This window comes from Salmo salar, chromosome 02 (genome assembly GCF_965601325.2).
Source record: "Salmo salar chromosome 02, fSalSal1, whole genome shotgun sequence".
Lineage (NCBI taxonomy): Eukaryota > Metazoa > Chordata > Actinopteri > Salmoniformes > Salmonidae > Salmo > Salmo salar.
Window position 1 is genome coordinate 36,809,212 of NC_138292.1, and position 18,401 is coordinate 36,827,612.

An 18,401-nucleotide genomic window follows, 5' to 3' on the forward strand; every position below is an offset into this window, starting at 1 on the left:
AACACATTTGAAGATACAGTATTTACATACACAGACCTGATTGGCTGATGGGTGGGTTCTAGACCATCCTCCTTACCCAGATGAACAATCAATTGTCTATTATAATCAGATCACATTGTGACGTCATGATGTGGGCCAAAAGTTCCATCCTACCTGAACAGGCTTATATTCCAGGCAATTTTCAAATAGCTCTTACACAAAACAGGCATCATTTACACAATTTCTGAGTTTTATTTCAACCTCATTGTGTGGAAATATTACAAAAAGCAGGAAAATCAAGTTTAACTTCACTGCCCCTTTAACACTGTAGTGAAATGGGAACTCGTTCCGAACAAAACTGAATTTATCACACTGATTTTGTTTACAGTAAGTCAACAAAACGTCTTAAAGAAATCTGTCAACAAAAAAAAAAAAACACTTCCGGTAATCATTTAGATCATAACATAAGTTATAAAATCACGTTACCCCATCACAGACAGGGCCAGCCAACAGAAACATAGGACAAATATTCCAAGATGCATATCATGATAGAACTCAATTGCAATCTGTAGTGGTGATTGGTTGATATTAAACAAGAGCAACATTACAACATTTGAAGCTATGCATCATGTACAGTGGGGCAAAAAAGTATTTAGTCAGCCACCAATTGTGCAAGTTCTCCCACTTAAAAAGATGAGAGAGGCCTGTAATTTTCATCATAGGTACACTTCAACTATGACAGACAAAATGCGAGAAAAAAAAATACAGAAAATCACATTGTAGGATTTTTAATGAATTTATTTGCAAATGATGGTGGAAAATAAGTATTTGGTCAATAACAAAAGTTTATCTCAATACTTTGTTAACCTGTTGGGTCTAGGGGGCAGCATTTGCACGTCTGGATAAAAAAAATGTACCCGATTTAATCTGGTTACTAATCCTACCCAGTAACTAGAATATGCATATACTTATTATATATGGATAGAAAACACTCTAAAGTTTCCAAAACTGTTTGAATGGTGTCTGTGAGTATAACAGAACTCATTTGGCAGGCAAAACCCTGAGACATTTTCTGACAGGAAGTGGATACCTGATGTGTTGTATTGACTTTAAACCTATCCCATTGAAAAACGAAGGGGTTTAGGAATATTTTGGCACTTCCTATTGCTTCCACTAGATGTCACCAGCCTTTACAAAGTGTTTTGAGTCTTCTGGAGGGAGATCTGACCGAACAAGAGCCATGGAAAGATGATGTCCCATTAGACACCTGGCGCGCGAGTTCATGTTGGGTACCCTCGTTCCAATACGTTATAAAAGAGTATGCATTCGTCCACCTTGAATATTATTCATGTTCTGGTTAAAAAAGGCCCTAATGATTTATGCTATACAACGTTTGACATGTTTGAACGAACGGAAATATATTTTTTCCCCTCGTTCATGACGAGAAGTCCGGCTGGCTTACATCATGTGCTAACGAGACGGAGATTTTTGGACATAAATGATGAGCTTTTTTGAACAAAACTACATTCGTTATGGACCTGTGATACCTGGAAGTGACATCTGATGAAGAGAATCAAAGGTAATGGATTATTTACATAGTATTTTCGATTTTAGATCTCCCCAACATGACGTCTAGTCTGTATCGCAACGCGTATTTTTCTGGGCGCAGTGCTCAGATTATTGCAAAGTGTGATTTCCCAGTAAGGTTATTTTTAAATCTGGCAAGTTGATTGCGTTCAAGAGATGTAAATCTATAATTCTTTAAATGACAATATAATATTTTACCAATGTTTTCTAATTTTAATTATTTAATTTGTTACGCTGACTTGACTGCCGGTTATTGGAGGGAAACGATTTCCTCAACATCAATGCCATAGTAAAACGCTGTTTTTGGATATAAATATGAACTTGATAGAACTAAAAATGCATGCATTGTCTAACATAATGTCCTAGGAGTGTCATCTGATGGAGATTGTAAAAGGTTAGTGCATCATTTTAGCTGGTTTTATGGTTTTGGTGACCCTGTCTTTGACTTGACAAAACATTACACACAACTCTTGTAAATGTACTGTCCTAACATACTCTAAATTTATGCTTTCGCCGTAAAACCTTTTTGAAATCGTAAAACGTGGTTAGATTAAGGAGATGTTTATCTTTCAAATGGTGTAAAATAGTTGTATATTTGAAAAATTTGAATTTTGACATTTATTTGGATTCAAATTTGCCGCTCTTGAAATGCACCTGCTGTTGATGGAGTGCACCACGGGTGGCACGCTAGCGTCCCACCTAGCCCCAAGAGGTTAATATACCCTTTGTTGGCAATGACACAGGTCAAACGTTTTCTGTAAGTCTTCAAAGTTTTCACACACAGTTGCTGGTATTTTGGCCCATTCCTCCATGCAGATCTCCTCTAGAGCAGTGATGTTTTGGGGCTGTCGCTGGGCAACACGGACTTTCAACTCCCTCCAAAGATTTTCTATGGGGTTGAGATCTGGAGACTGGCTAGGCCACTCCAGGACCTTGAAATGCTTCTTACGAAGCCACTCCTTCATTGCCCGGGCGGTGTGTTTGGGATCAGTGTCATGCTGAAAGACCCAGCCACGTTTCATCTTCAATGCCCTTGCTGATGGAAGGAGGTTTTCACTCAAAATCTCACGATACATGGCCCCATTCATTCTTTCCTTTACACGGATCAGTCGTCCTGGTCCCTTTGCAGAAAAACAGCCCCAAAGCATGATGTTTCCACCCCCATGCTTCACAGTAGGTATGGTGTTCTTTGGATGCAACTCAGCATTCTTTGTCCTCCAAACACGACAAGTTGAGTTTTTACCAAAAAGTTATATTTTGGTTTCATCTGACCATATGACATTCTCCCAATCCTCTTCTGGATCATCCAAATGCTCTCTAGCAAACTTCAGACGGGCCTGGACATGTACTGGCTTAAGCAGGGGGACACGTCTGGCACTGCAGGATTTGAGTCACTGGCGGCGTAGTGTGTTACTTTGGTCCCAGCTCTCTGCAGGTCATTCACTATGTCCCCCCGTGTGGTTCTGGAATTTTTGCTCACCGTTCTTGTGATGATTTTGACCCCACGGGGTGAGACCTTGAGTGGAGCCCCAGATCGAGGGAGATTATCAGTGGTCTTGTATGTCTTCCATTTCCTAATAATTGCTCCCACAGTTGATTTCTTCAAACCAAGCTGCTTACCTATTGCAGATTCAGTCTTCCCAGCCTGGTGCAGGTCTACAATTTTGTTTCTGGTGTCCTTTGACAGCTCTTTGGTCTTGGCCATAGTGGAGTTTGGAGTGTGACTGTTTGAGGTTGTGGACAGATGTCTTTTATACTGATAACAAGTTCAAACAGGTGCCATTAATACAGGTAACGAGTGGAGGACAGAGGAGCCTCTTAAAGAAGAAGTTACAGGTCTGTGAGAGCCAGAAATCTTGCTTGTTTGTAGGTGACCAAATACTTATTTGCCACCATAATTTGCAAATAAATTCATTAAAAATCCTACAATGTGATTTTCTGGATTTTTTCTCCTCGTTTTGTCTGTCATAGTTGACGTGTACCTATGATGAAAATTACAGGCCTCTCTCATCTTTTTAAGTGGGAGAACTTGCACAATTGGTGGCTGACTAAATACTTTTTTGCCCCACTGTATGTGCATCCTTGTTTGTGTGTTTGCATCTCCTATGAAACTGGTTCTACCATTCAAATTCAGTCAGGTCTTTGAGGAAGGTGGCAACTGCATCGGCCTTCCTTTGCACAACTCTTCCAGTCCTGCGGCTCACCCCGGCTTCTGAATCAAGGTATGAAGAGCATTTGGTTCCTTCATTTGGGTTGATCCCTACTAGAAACCTAAACAGTCAACATAGAAGCGTTAGTCAATCCAGGCAATCAGGCATTGCTTTCACAACTCTTTCAATTCGGGTTGCAAAGCTACGGGTAATTTAGAAATCTAACGGAATCTTCTGTAATTTTGGTAATTAAGAGAAAATGTATGGCAATCTATTGTAACTTTGGTAATTTATACTTGAATAAAAATATATGTATTCATATATAGTATTAGTTTTTTTTATATCTGTATACATATTATCCATGAGTTTCTAGTAGATATGGTTCAAGAGAAAATAGCCTAATTAATGAAAAAAGCATCTAATCAACGTTGGCATTATTTTCAGTTAACTCTGCAACTTCCAACGATTTACTTTTTTACAACTGCCACCAGTGTGACGCCAAAACATTGACAACAAATACATACGGGGCGGCAGGTAGCCTAGGGGTTAGAGCGTTGGACTAGTTGCAAGTTCGAATCCCCGAGCTGAAAAGGTAAAAATCTGTCGTTCTGCCCCTGAACAAGGCAGTTAACCCACTGTTCCTAGGCCGCCATTGAAAATAAGAATTTGTTCTTAACTGACTTGCCTAGTTAAGTTAAAAAAATTAATTAAAAAAAATACTGACATAGTAAAATAAGTGTGTAAAAAATATATGAAGGATACTTCATGCTGAAACCCTCATATGAAACACCAATGGTATTCACTAAATTGATGGTTTATATTTAGGATGTTTTACAGCTTTGTTTTTCTATTTTAAAATAATCTTCTTTAATTATTTCATATATTTACATGTGATAAGGCCACACAGAGGGCCAGAGATAATTACAGACACCTGTGATAATCTCAGGTACCCAAAAGAGCCACTATATGAATTGTAATAGATTACATAAAATCCTTGAAAGATACCAAAAATCTGTCAGTTTACTGGTAAACAAAAGTTTCCAGTAATATACCCTCCCTTTGTAACACTAGGTAAGAGTCTCAACACTGAGATGCGCAAAGACGAAATGTAATTTAACCTGTTAGGGCTAGGGGGCAGTATTGACACGGCTGGATAAAAAACGTACCCGATTTAATCTGGTTACTACTCCTGCCCAGTAACTAGAATATGCATATAATTATTGGCTTTGGATAGAAAACACCCTAAAGTTTCTAAAACTGTTTGAATGGTGTCTGTGAGTATAACAGAACTCCTATGGCAGGCCAAAACCTGAGAAGATTTCAAGCAGGAAGTGGCCTGTCTGAGAAGTAGTGTTTCATCTTGGCTCTTTTTATTGAAGAATCAGGATCTGTGCAATAACGTGAAACTTCCTACGTCTTCCATAGGGTCTCAGAGCCCAGGAAAAAGTTGAACGATATCGAGGCAGGCTCTAGCTGAAACACTTTATCGCTTTTGGCAAGTGGCCACTCAGAGTACTATGGGCTTAGGCGCGTGCCCGCTTCGACAGAATGCTTTCTTTTCCTTTGTCTGTTTATCTAAACGCAGATTCCCGGTCGGAATATTATCGCTTTTTTATGAGAAAAATGGCATAAAAATTTATTTTAAACAGCGGTTGACATGCTTCGAAGTACGGTAATGGAATATTTAGAATTCTTTTGTCACGAATTGCGCCATGCTCGTCACCCTTATTTACCCTTTAGGATAGTGTCTAGAACGCACGAACAAAACGCCGCTGTTTGGATATAACGATGGATTATTTTTGACCAAACCAACATTTGTTATTGAATTAGAAGTCCTGGGAGTGCATTCTGACGAAGACAACAAAGGTAATAACATTTTTCTTATAGTAAATCTGACTTTGATGAGTGCTAAACTTGCTGGGTGTCTAAATAGCTAGCCCTGTGATGCCGGGCTATCTACTGAGAATATTGCAAAATGTGCTTTCACTGAAAAGCTATTTTAAAATCGGACTTATCGAGTGCATAGAGGAGTTCTGTATCTATAATTCTTAAAATAATTGTTATGCTTTTTGTGAACGTTTATCGTGAGTAATTTAGTAAATTCACCGGCAGTGTTCGGTGGGAATGCTAGTCACATGCTAATGTAAAAAGCTGGTTTTTGATATAAATATGAACTTGATTGAACAAAACATGCATGTATTGTATAACATAATGTCCTAGGGTTGTCATCTGATGAAGATCATCAAAGGTTAGTGCTACATTTAGCTGTGGTTTGGGTTTATGTGACATTATATGCTAGCTTGAAAAATGGGTGTCTGATTATTTCTGGCTGGGTACTCTGCTGACATAATCTAATGTTTTGCTTTCGTTGTAAAGCCTTTTTGAAATCGGACAGTGTGGTTAGATTAACGAGAGTCTTATCTTTAAAATGGTGTAAAATAGTCATATTTTTGAAAAATTGAAGTAATATCATATCTAAGGTATTTGAATAACGCACCACAGGATTCAACTGGCTGTTGAGTAGGTGGGACGCAAGCGTCCCACCTAGCCCATAGAGGTTAACTGCAAGGCATGCAAGACAAATGTAAGTGCTGGATCAATAAATGTTCAATACTTGCCTCTGAATAAGCTCCAGTGTTGCTGAGGCTGTCTCCTGGTACTCTGTATTGAACACGTAGAAACATCCGAAGAGCACAGAGAGGGCAGCAGCAAAGTCGGACTGATTTTCCAAAACACAGACCACTCTCCCCTCGATCGACACCATCCACTTAGATGAAGCCAGCAGGGAACTCCCTGTAGTATACAGTAATAATGATTGTGTTACACAAGATATTTTTTTAATATAAGCCTACACAATATATTTCTGTTCCACCACAATTAAAGATTACAGTATTAGGCTAGAATTCATCTTATTGTTCTATTCTTCTGTGCAGTATTAACATTATGAAGTTAAGTACCAGTATGTATTTCTGGTGGTTTATCTAGCCCCACCGTCGACATAATCTGAGTTATGAATATGATCATCTCCAGTCCATACACAAAATGTTGTCATTACCAAGCATGATAAGTCTTGGAGTGGCCGGCAAATGCAACTGAGACTCTACATCCATCTGTGTGTCATTCACCTACATTAAACACAAAAAGAAGGTTGTTGAATCCTGATATGATCAATCATGTGTGTAAAAGCACAGTATAATGTATATAGTCCCAGTATAAAACAATCAGATTACGTTTTTTTTGAAAAAAATCACACACACAATAACTTACATCAGCCAAGAGGAAGAGAGAGTCCTCTTTCTCTCTGAAGTGGGACAGCACCAGAAGAATGGCAGCACAGGCTGTGAGGTTTCCACTGACGTCACCTTCAATGTCATTGAGGAGACTTTGGATGCCTCTCCTCCAGTTGGGTTTCTGACTTCGGAAGAAATTGACAATGGTCTTTCCTTTGCTCTGGAGAGAGTCCCTGAGGCAGCGGTCGATCTCAACTCCAGTGAGCATGTGGAAGTGGGCGCAGAGCCATCTCTTGGTAAAAAGAAAAGGCCATTGTTCCTTGACGTCACCAATGCTTGGGGCTGGCCATGCATTTATCATGTGGCGTTGGTTAATGTACGTAAGCCTCATGAATTCATCCACGTCTCCCCTGTCCACACCTCTGGGGCTTGCACTGTTGAAAATGGTGGCCATAATCTGTCTCTTATTTTCCAGGGAGTCAGGAGTCTCTCCTTCCGGAAGGTCCTGTGGGTGCCAGTTGATGCACCCATAACTGTCCACTTTTGTTCTTGCTGTTTTGACTTGTCTGTTGCCGTTTTCCCCTTTTTTGCTCGTCTTGGGTCTGCGTATTCTATTTTCAGTGTTCCGGTTCACATGCTCCACTCTGGTCTTTATTTGGGTGAGCAAGGAGGAGTACCTTCTGCTAAGCAGTTCCCCTTCTTTTGACAGGTCTGCAAAGCTCTCTGGATATTCTGAAACTATAGTTTTGGCAATTTCTGAACATACTTTCTTGTTGGGGTTGAGGCAGTGTACACGCATTGCATCAACGGTGATCCTCACCATCAGCCGCCTATCTGCCGCCTCGACTCTTCGTCCCTCTGCAATGGCTCGCCTGAGGCTTTCAGGTGTCTGCTGCCAAGGGACATGAAAGTTGCTGATCCAATCCTCATCATCATCATCATCCTCCCTAAAAAGCAATACCAATTGCATGGGATAAATTGATGGTTGCTTGTGTGGCAAGTGTTCACAGTGCTATACAAAGCCAATATGTTATTATATGTTTATTTTTGCCTGAGCCAAGAGGATTTGGTATCTCCAATGAATCCTGGTAGAGAATTATTGATAATGATGATGGGAGGCTCTTGTAAAAGTCCATTTTCTTTGAAATTTGACCATTTGTCATGTCCTCATTAGCAACAAGGTGGATCATTTTGTACTGTTCTTTCACTGTTGACAGTCCAAGAATAGGTGTTAAGAGTCTCTTTGATAGGGATCTACTGACAGAAGCGTATCCTGCCTGTCGCATCGGAACCAAGACATCTGAGCTGAATTTGCTCAACATAGTGTCTGGTTAGACCATAAACCTTTTCCATTTATACTGTACGCAGATCTTTCGTGACAATCAATGCTTTTTAAAATATCTATTAAAATATTTGAATAAAAATATCTGAGTGTCTCCCGACATGAAGCACTGTTGATTTTAACACAATTGTCATTTATCAGACGCTCTTATCCAGAGTGACTTAAAGGATCAATTAGGGTTAAGTCCCTTGCGCAAGGACACAGACAGATTTTTCACCTAGTCAGCTCGAGGATTTGAACCAGCGACCTTTTGTTTACTGGCCCAACGCTCTTAACAGTAAATATGTTTTTATGTGAAGTACAGTAATGTTAAAGTAATATAACAGCAAGCTTTATATTATGGAAGATTACAGTATTGTTTTCCCGCCTTCAAAAAATGTCCCATACTGTAATTAGAGATGCACGATATATCGGTGAACATATCGGAATTGGACGATATTAGCTAAAAATGCCAACATGGTATCAGCCTGATGTCTAGTTTAACGCTGATGTGTAAAACCAATGTCAAAGCTGACGTACATACCTATATAACGTAGGTGCATGGCGTAATGACGCCACGTAAAATTTTGCGCTACACGTGCAACACAGCATTCCTAACCTAGCCCACAATGTCTGCTGTGTGGATCAAGCAGTCAACAAGTCGAGCAGTCATTTCAAAGAGTAAGAACATTTCAGAGAGACAACTCAAAGGCGAAATCCATTGACGCCAAGATAATGGAATTCATTGCCCCTTGACAATCAACCGTTCTCTGTTGTGGGTGATGTTGGCTTTCGCCAACTGGTCAAGCACTGGTACACAAGTTGCCCTACCAGAGTTACACAGTAATAGCATCACTGGTATTAGCTTCACGACATACTATGGAACACCGTTTGGGTCTTTGTGTGTCAAAAAAATACGTCAAATAACACTATTTGACACGTTAAATAAGCTTTTAATTTGACACGTCAAATAACAGTTCTATTATAGAATGTTGTGTGTTCTGAATTTGCACATGCAAGCCAAGCGCCACCACTACTATCAGTAGCACTGTCAAAGCTGTACAAAAAAAAGTCTGCAAACAAGCAAACACCAGCCACAAACGATGTGTTTACAATAGCGCGTTGGTAATAAAGCATTATTTGTTCAACCACAACTTCTGGGGTAGCTAGCTTTAGCTTGGTACCTAGCTAGCACCAATACAACCAGCCTGAAAACAATGACCAGTACAAATTGCAGTCATTTTCATTATTCTTAGCAATGATTTTAGAATACTTATGAGTAAGTATTAGCTAGGTAGCCACTTGTTGTTCGCCTATTGAAACTGAACTTCAGTTCATGAAAATAAATAGCTAGCCAGCTACTTAACCCTGTTGCCCAAAGCTAACGTTATAAGCAGCCAGCTAACTTCATCTGGCTAGTGACGCGCAACCGGACCGCGGACCCAGGTTATGTGTAGTGAAGCTAGCCACAATAAGGATTAAGCACAATAGTGGAATTTGCAGTTTGCCTTTAAAATAAAAGTACATCTTTGAAAGTGATGCAGAAGGTGGAATCATGCCATATTTAGACTAAATAATGTTAAACAAGGTTGGAATGTGAATCAATGAAATGGGGTACCAGTCTACTCGGTGATACCCACAGAACACAAATGTGAAGATTTTACACAAATAATAGCATTGTAGCTCTAATCGCGGGACTGTGAAAACACCTCCCCAGTCAACCTATTGTGTGTATTAACATTCATATTGCACTGTACAGCTTTACCTAAGGATTGGGGATCAATGAAATGAGGTATCAGTCTACTCAATACCCAAGATATTTTTTTACGTCCTCCTCAGAGTTATCAGACTCAAACATCCATGCAGAATTGTTTTTCCTCAGGAATAGTGTTCACGTAGATTGACAATAAATGTGGCTCAATTCACAGTTGTTTCAGAGTACCGCAATAAGAGCTACGATGCTAATGTTCTCTGGGTGTTACTGAGTAGACTGATACCTATGGATTGTGGATCAATGACATGGGGTAAGGCTGTACAGTGAAATAAGTATGCCCCCAATGCAATTCTAAATTTTAATACATCCAGTGTGATTTCAACAGATTTGTCAAATTAACAAATTATTGTCTTCTGTTGATTTTATATAACAACATTCCAACCTCATTTAGCATGATCTATTCAATTATGGCATAATTCTACTATTTGTATTAAATTTGCATCACTGTCAATTATACTTTTATTTTGAAGGCTAACCGCAAAGTAGACTATTGTGGCTAATCCTTATTGTGGCTAGCTTCACATAGATGGGTCTGACCACCATTAATCAGAACTGTCTTGGGGTTATGTCAGATGATGACACCTAGCTATATAGTTAGCTAGCTAACTATAGCTACTGAAACGTTTTGCTATGTTTTTGGGGAAGAACATTGTTTGCATACATAAGCTAGCTAGCTTTTATGACCAGCACTGTAGGTGCGCGAGACAACTTTACCAGCATCATAGCATACGTATCAATGAATCGTTGTGACATATGAAATACGAGTGATAGTTAGTATACATTGATTACACTATGTAAAAAATTTATGAACGCGTTAAATTATTATGTGACGTGCAGTCATGTTCAGGTCCTGATTGGTCAACAAGTTTATTTGACACTTCAAATAGTGTTATTTAACACGCAAAGACCCAAACAGTGTTTCATAGTATGAGAAATCCTGGTTGAGAAAGACACGACTGAACAAATAAACAACGAAACAGCACAGCAAGTAAGTGAAATAAATAGGTTTTGATGTTTTACTGGTAATGAGGACATGCGTAAATTCCAAAAAAATAACTTTTTGGTCAGTGTGGTGTGTATGTAACCTTTAACTAGACAAGTCAGTTAAGAACAAATTCTTATTTACAATGGCGGCCTACCCCGGACGACGCTGGGCTAATTGTGCATTGAATCACAATTTAAGTGACATTTTGGACAGCCAGACTGTGTGGATGAAAGGTCATACCTGCATTTTGCCCTCTCCTTGTAGGCCCGCAACTTCTCAGGGTCAGCACGGATTCTCTCTCTGTATTGCCGCTGTGTTTCTGCGCTTGACAGCCTCCCTGATGTCAAGAGACAATAGAACCGTATTGTTATTGGCATGATCCTCTTAAACCTAAAATTAACTTGGATTTTACCATGAACTTCATCGCAGACAGTTGTTTTTAAATCCATAAGACCCCTTACAACTTTACAATCCCCTCACCACTCCACTATAAAAAAACAACAACAAACAGAAGAGGACAGAGACAAAACACACAAGCATACTTTTCACACGCTCTGTCGATGTCTCCTCAGACAGTTCTGAACGTCTATCGCCTGGACTCTGGCTACCAGCAACAGAAGACGTTCCATCAGACTCTTTCCCCAAGACGTGCATCGGGCCTAAGCCCTCCTGTTGTTCCGCAATGCTCTCCTCACTCATCTCCCATTTGATGTAGAAGGACCCAGTGTCAGCAGGCTCCTCTTTTATCACTGGGCTGGTGACTGGACTGGCTGATGGGGACTGGCCTCTGGTTCTCTCTGCTGAAAGCCCAGGAGTCCCTGCATTGAGACCTGAGATTGAAACAAATACATTATATCTAAAGCTGGGGTTGGTCTCAAACTGGCCAGGTTTGGGCATAGACATGTTCAAGTAGCCTTTACCAGCAGATCAGTTACCATGAACAAGATGATGTCTCATCATAGGTGTCGCCATGCTAAATGGGGCAGTACCTAGTACACAATAATAATCTGCAGAACATATACTGAGGCAAGTAGGGTAGTTAGCTACATGACCTCATGGAAAACATTTTCTGTCATGTACCAGATTTCTCCCAGTATTGGCAAGGGCATAACTTTAGCATATGGGGGAAATCAACTATGAATGCATTCATCATGATATCATAGTGTCTATGATGATGTACACACTGACATTTATGCACCGGTGACCTGAGTGGGAATGTAAAGTATTATGAACTACTGATAACCAAGCAATTAGGACAGAGCTACTCACTGGGGAAATCCATTCTCCAATCAGTTTCGCTTCCCACCTCGTTCTCATTGCACATCGGTTTCCCAAAATCTCTTCCTGGTGAAAGTGCAGAAAATTCAAAGGATAGGCCTACTCGAAATGCTGTTAATTCGTCTTCAGCTTTTTTAAGCTTACATTTAAGCGTTTCATTTTCTTTGTCCCTCTCGGCCACCTTCCTTTCATATTCCAGTATTGTGCTGCTGTTCATATTGTAAATAACATCCATGACAGTATTTACCGCTTTTCTGATAGCATTTTCCACTGCACGAGCGTTTTCTTCGTTTTGTAAAAAGGAATTCATTGCTCTACTAGGGAGATAAAAAAAAAAAAGGTAAAAAAATCACCCACACAGGCTAGCGTTACCTAGCTTGCTAAATTGGCCAAGTCACTGAGAATGAAGCAGCAATACCAAAGATACTGATAACTAGCTAGCTAACCCTTTTGTCTGTGGCACTGTAACGTTAACGTCACTAGCTAGCTCAGCTGGCTAAACAGCAGCCAACAACTTTACCGATGTGTGTCAGTTTGTAACACTTCAGTAACAATATTATCGAAGAGAGAAAGCGAACTAAAGTGTGGTATTTCTAAGGCACTTTCATAAAACATTAATTTGACATGTTTTAGAGAGCAACTGTATTACAGCTAAATGTTTACCTCGCAGTTCACTTCCGCCGCGTTGAACGCGCGCGTCACGTGTCAAATGTTTGCGGTGGCTCAATCACAGCACCATCTAGTGGTAAATCCGTGAATAATCAAATAGCAATAGGTGTACAATGTGAACTAATTTATTGACATTTCTAAAAAAATAAATAAACATAAAACATTAACAGCCCCAACCAATTAATTGAATAACTGGATTGTTAGAATATGATACAGAAATCATTCCCTCAACAAAGGAGATATCAATAATTATGATCCCCAAATCCCCATCTTTATTCAGTAGCCTAAACTCATCTGTGCAGGCCTAATCCCCCCAACGAATTCCACCCTACTGCCTGCCCCTGCAGTGTCCCCTTGTCCACCCAGGTGTCTCTGTGTTCTGGGGGAGGTGGCAGGGCTGTGTGAGGTTCGTCTGGAGGGAGGACATTTTGCGGGCACGACAGCGTCTGGATGCTTCTCTCCAGGCCTCTCTCTTCAATCTGCGTGTCTCTTCAGGTAAATCTGATATTGACACCTTCCTCTGCTGATTCCTGAAAAAAAAGGTGTGAGTATGAACACATATTATAACAAATACACATGATCATAACATTAAACATATTGCATGCTCTGTTTTCAAATGTCTATGAAATGAACGCCTTCATGCAGGACAATGGACTTAAGATAAATTGTATTCACGTTAATGTCAATATTCTCATCAAGACTGTATTGAAGGTGGACACCCAGACGGTGGTAGTGAAAGGTACTGTAACCTATTTACCTGCGTCGTTCCTTCTCCTTGTAGGCCCGGAACTTCTCAGGGTCAGCACGGACTCGCTCTCTGAACCTCCGCTGTGTCTCTGCGCTTGACAGCCTCCCTGAGACAATAGAACCATATTGTCATTGGCATGATCCTGTTAAACCTGATTTTTTTTATTTTTTATAATTTAATAATTTCACATGCATACTTTTCAGATGCCTGGTTGGTCTCTCCCCATACTCATGTCCACTCTGGCTACCAGCAACAGGGTGAGTTCCGTCTCTTTGCGTGGTTGGAGTTCCACCCCTCTGCTGGGCTTCGTAATCTTTTCCCAGGACGTCTGTCGGGCCTAGGCCCTCCCGTTGTTCCCCAATGCCCTCCTCACTCATCTCCCATTTAATGTAGAATGTCTCAATGTCAGAGGGCTCCTCTTTTATCACTGGTCTGGTGACTGGACTGGGTGATGGGGACTGGCCTCTGGTTCGCTCTGCTAAAAGCCCAGACTCTTCTGCAGAATGGGAGATAGGGTTCTGGTGATGGGACATATAAATAGTTGATGCCCCAGTGGGAAGAGCTGTGTCTTTGCACTGGGAAAAAACCTGTGGAGGAGTCCTTCCACCAAGACCTGTGATCAAAACAAAGATATTTGGACAAAAGCAGGGGTTGGTAAGTGTATGTCAGAGTTAAATATTGGGATAAAAATCAATCGGGACAATACTCACTGGGGAAATCTATTCTCCAATCAGCTCTGCTTGACACCTCGTTTTCATTGCAAATTGGTTTCCCTCTTTGCATTTCTGGTGAAAGTGTATAAGTGCTTGACCTGACTAGATGACATTCATTTCCAGAAAATTCAAAGGAGCCTCGCAATGCTGTGATCTCTCGTTCTGCTGTTTTAACTTTGCGTTTCAGCGTTTCGTTTTCTTTGTCCTTCTCGGCCAACTTACTTTGATATTCTTGTATTTTGGCACTGTTGATACTAGAAATAACACTCACAACAGTATGTATCGCTGTTCTAACTGCATGTTCGACTGCACGAGCGTCGTCTTCATTTTGCAAAAAGTTGAACGTTGCTCTACTATGGAAATAATTCATTTTTTTTTCAACATGAAAGCCGGCCACTAAAGACTGCATGTGCACCAAGCAGTGTTAGCCGACAGCTTCTAACACAGGTGATGAGATAACAACAAATTGGTAAGAGAACGAACCGGCGGTATTTCAAAAGAACACGTTAATACCAAAGAAAATAAGACAACAGACCCAGTTCATGTTGATTATCTCCAAACAACATTCACTTCCGCATGTATTTTAAAGGTGGTGGCGAAGTCACAGCGTCGTCTAGTGGTAGCTAACTCAATACTGATTTTGTTTCAAGTTTTAAGTCACATGCGCAAGTACAGTGAAATGCCTTTCTTGCAAACTCAAACCCCAACAATGCAATAATCAATAACAATGTATCACTAGAAAGGAACACACGAGAAATACTAATAAGAAATACGAAATACACAATTAAGCAAGTAAGTAGGCATACTATATACAGGAAATATTAAAAAAGTCAGTTCCAATACTATGCATGTGCAGGGATTCTGGAGTGATGGAGGTAGATAGGTATAAGGGTAAGGGGACTAGGCAACGGGATATACGATAGACAGAGTAGCAGCAGCTTGCATGTGAGTTGGCGTGCCGGTGTGTAGAGTCAGTTTAAATGTATGTGTGAGTGTTTGTGTGAGTGTTGGAGTGACAGTGTGTGTGAGTGTGGTGCCCTGTTAGTGTGCATAGAGACATTGCAAATATTGAAATAAAAGGGCTAACTTGCAGTAGCAGCTTTTCTCCACATGACGGTAGTATACAGCAAATAATATGGACATAAGGGAAGAAAGTTGCCCATTGCTCCATTGCTGTAGGTACCAGCCTTTGACGGATGGTCACAGTCCATCATATATGCACAGGTGCATTATATCATCAAAATAAAGCCAGAAAGTTTTATGGGAATATCTTTACAAATTGATGTGCATATATCCATATAATGTGGTTTGCTGGCTCATAACATTTCAGGTTATGGATATGCATGGAAATCTAAATCAATTGTTGTGAGCAGAAAGTATGGGGTAGATTGGGGTGGAATTACAAGTCTAACAATAGACAACCAAAAATATAACATGAAAAATTATAGCTTTGGACATTTTTTGATCATTAGAAGGATGGACCAATATGAGGTAAAGTCAGGTATGCTGTATACATATCCTGCTTAGTTCTTACTGTCTGACTGAAATAGAAAAAAACATGGAGTCATCACAAGTGCAAACAGTCACAGCATGTTCTTTTTTAGCCTTTTTGTGACCTGGGTGTTAGGGGAAGCGTTCTTTTCATTAGAAGTGGCTGAAATGACTCTCCCAGGTCTAGGGGTTTTAACGCTCTTGAGGCTGCTTCACCAAGTTGTTCTGTGACCCGGATACTAAAGCAAAGTGGTGGAGGTGTCTTATCGTGGGGGGTGGAGGACTTGTATGTTGAGAGTAGATGGAGGTGGTAGGGGGGAGATATGCAGTCTTGCAGCTGTGCGTGTGCTTGTGTGTCCGTGTGTTTGAATAAGGGGGGCAGAAAAGGTTCAGAAGTGTTGGAGCAGAAAATCTCTCTCTCTGTCCTCTTTTCTCTCATTCCTTTTCTCTTTCTCTCCCTCTGTCGCTGGGCCAGACGGTAAGCAACAGCAATTTGCGCGATTTCACAGCTCACTGGGTCCCTAAAACTCTGACTGCCCTGCAATGACAGAGGGAGAGGAGGAGGAGAAGGGAGAGGAGGGAATGAAGAAGAGGGCAGAAATAAAGGGATGGAGAGGCAGGGTGGCGAGGGTAAATAGAAGAGGAGGATTAAGAAAAGCAAATTAAAAAAGAACAGAGAATATTGTAGAGAGATGGAGGAAGATTTATTATAACATATACATATATTTGGCTAAATGTGAGGGCAGGGCAAGATGTGTACTGTATTGTGACGGAAACAAGAATACATGCATGTGTAGCACTGATCCAACACTGAAACTGTCAAACCTTGATGAAGACATGGGGCTATTATATTCCCATCTGTAAGAGCCTCCATCTTACTTAAACAGTGTAAACAGTTTGGTATCTCAGGTCTATAAGGAAATACTTGGACATTTCATGAAAATACTATGGACCTTTCTGGGAATATGTGTAAGAAATAATAAGAGCCATTTTGGATGCTAATCCCAGCATCTGACCCGGAGTCCTAATCCGTTCATCTCTCCATGCCCTCTTAGACATCAATAGGGTTCCCTTTGGGTGGTCATTACCCTGCCAAGTGTCTGTCCTTTGGAGCAAGGTCACCCTCGAGACTCCTCAAGGACCTGCACCAACTTCTGAAGACCTGCACCGCATGAGGTTAGCGCGGTCACAGACACATTCTTGAACAGAGTCACAGGCGGGTATACATACAGACCAACTTTTCCTTTCTTCATTTAACTTCATACAGATAGCGGATGTCTTTGTCAGTGGCTCTCGACCTTGGTCAGCTATTCTTAAACACCTTGCAGCAGGCATGCAGCGGAGGATTGAGACCAAGAGACTCATTTCCATCCTTAAGTCTTTCAGAACCCCAGACCGCGAGTCCAGTCGAGGGATAGTCGACAATCCGAACACCCTCTCTCAAGACTAGAGGGCAGGGAAAGCCGTTAAGAGGCTGAGCAAGAGAGAGAGAAAAGAGGGAGCCGTTGAGATAAGAGGTGTCACCTGAATGCTTTGTCTTGAGAGAGTTAAGAGCGAGTTCAGGGGTGGTTTAGGACATCTGGGCAGGGTTTGAAGGTTCAGCCAAGGGACAGGAAACCCTCCTAATCCCCCAGCTGGGCCTGGAGGAGAGGATTTGCCCCCACTCGGCCGACGGCCCCAATCCCAACACCCACAACAGTAGCTAATTGAGCCCCACTCTGATCACAGCACTCCCATCTAAAGCCTGAATGCTTTCACAGGCTTTTGGAGCTCAGCCTGGAAATCTGTGCTACTGTATCTGTTATGGTAGATTGATAACATCTATGTGCACAGCATATAGGAAGCCTGCGATTTGAATTCTAAGCACTTCACACAGATGTACAGATGGCTGCAAAGGCTTTGAATATGTTCTGCCTGCCTGTATGCATACAGTTAGACACTGTTGGCAGGCATGTTAAGAATATTGATAACAAAATAGGCGGATGGATGGACTTAGAGTTCAATGAAGGAATAGAGGGCAGTAGTTTGTATACAAAGATGTGTAAACATAGCTAAGGCAGGCTGGTACATAGTTAGAGGACACTGGCCTTGAGCTCATGTTGTGTGACCTCTCTCCTCTCAAATAACTGCCCCTCCCCCTACATGGCATTACCATACAGGCCGAGGGGTCAAGTGAAGGTGCTGTCCTCCACCAGCCAACTGGAAATCTAAAGAGTTCAGAGGTCATGGATAAGCAGCCCAGTTGGCTGGTTGGTCAGACAAGTCAAATTTCCATCATATTGTGTTCCCTCTTAATTAACAGTACATATGGAATTAGGTTGGAAGACTGCACATTTAATTTAGTTTAACCTGGTACTTGACCAAAATATTGATAAGAAATGACATTAGATCAATTGACAATGCTGAATTATTTTTTTTTAAATTTTATTTAGCTTATCTGATAATATCATGCAAAATTATTTCAACTTTTGGTTCT

The 18,401-nt window shown here is 40.9% G+C and overlaps 1 protein-coding gene across 1 annotated transcript; it reads right to left on the minus strand.

Moving 5' to 3' along the window:
• Nucleotides 1-211: 211 nt before the first annotated feature.
• On the minus strand, nt 212-15,059 carry LOC106581796 (uncharacterized). The gene is made up of 10 exons (XM_014164113.3): nt 14,432-15,059; nt 13,918-14,334; nt 13,731-13,827; nt 12,296-13,503; nt 11,569-11,856; nt 11,267-11,363; nt 6,984-7,893; nt 6,772-6,841; nt 6,335-6,509; nt 212-3,837 (listed from the first exon to the last, which is right to left on the minus strand). Exons 4-10 carry the CDS (start codon nt 12,612-12,614, stop codon nt 3,684-3,686), a joined length of 2,013 nt encoding a protein of 670 aa, XP_014019588.1. The 5' UTR covers nt 12,615-13,503; nt 13,731-13,827; nt 13,918-14,334; nt 14,432-15,059; the 3' UTR covers nt 212-3,683.
• Between the last annotated feature and the right edge of the window lie 3,342 nt (nt 15,060-18,401).

Bases quoted from the DNA above. Each gene is read 5' to 3' on its own strand.
- LOC106581796 (XM_014164113.3), bottom strand. From the start codon at position 12,614: ATGAATTCCTTTTTACAAAACGAAGAAAACGCTCGTGCAGTGGAAAAT. The intron at 11,857-12,295 runs GTGAGTAGCTCT...TTTCAATCTCAG, and splicing joins TTGGAGAATGGATTTCCCCA to GTCTCAATGCAGGGACTCCT. The intron at 11,364-11,568 runs GTATGCTTGTGT...TCTTGACATCAG, and splicing joins ATCGACAGAGCGTGTGAAAA to GGAGGCTGTCAAGCGCAGAA.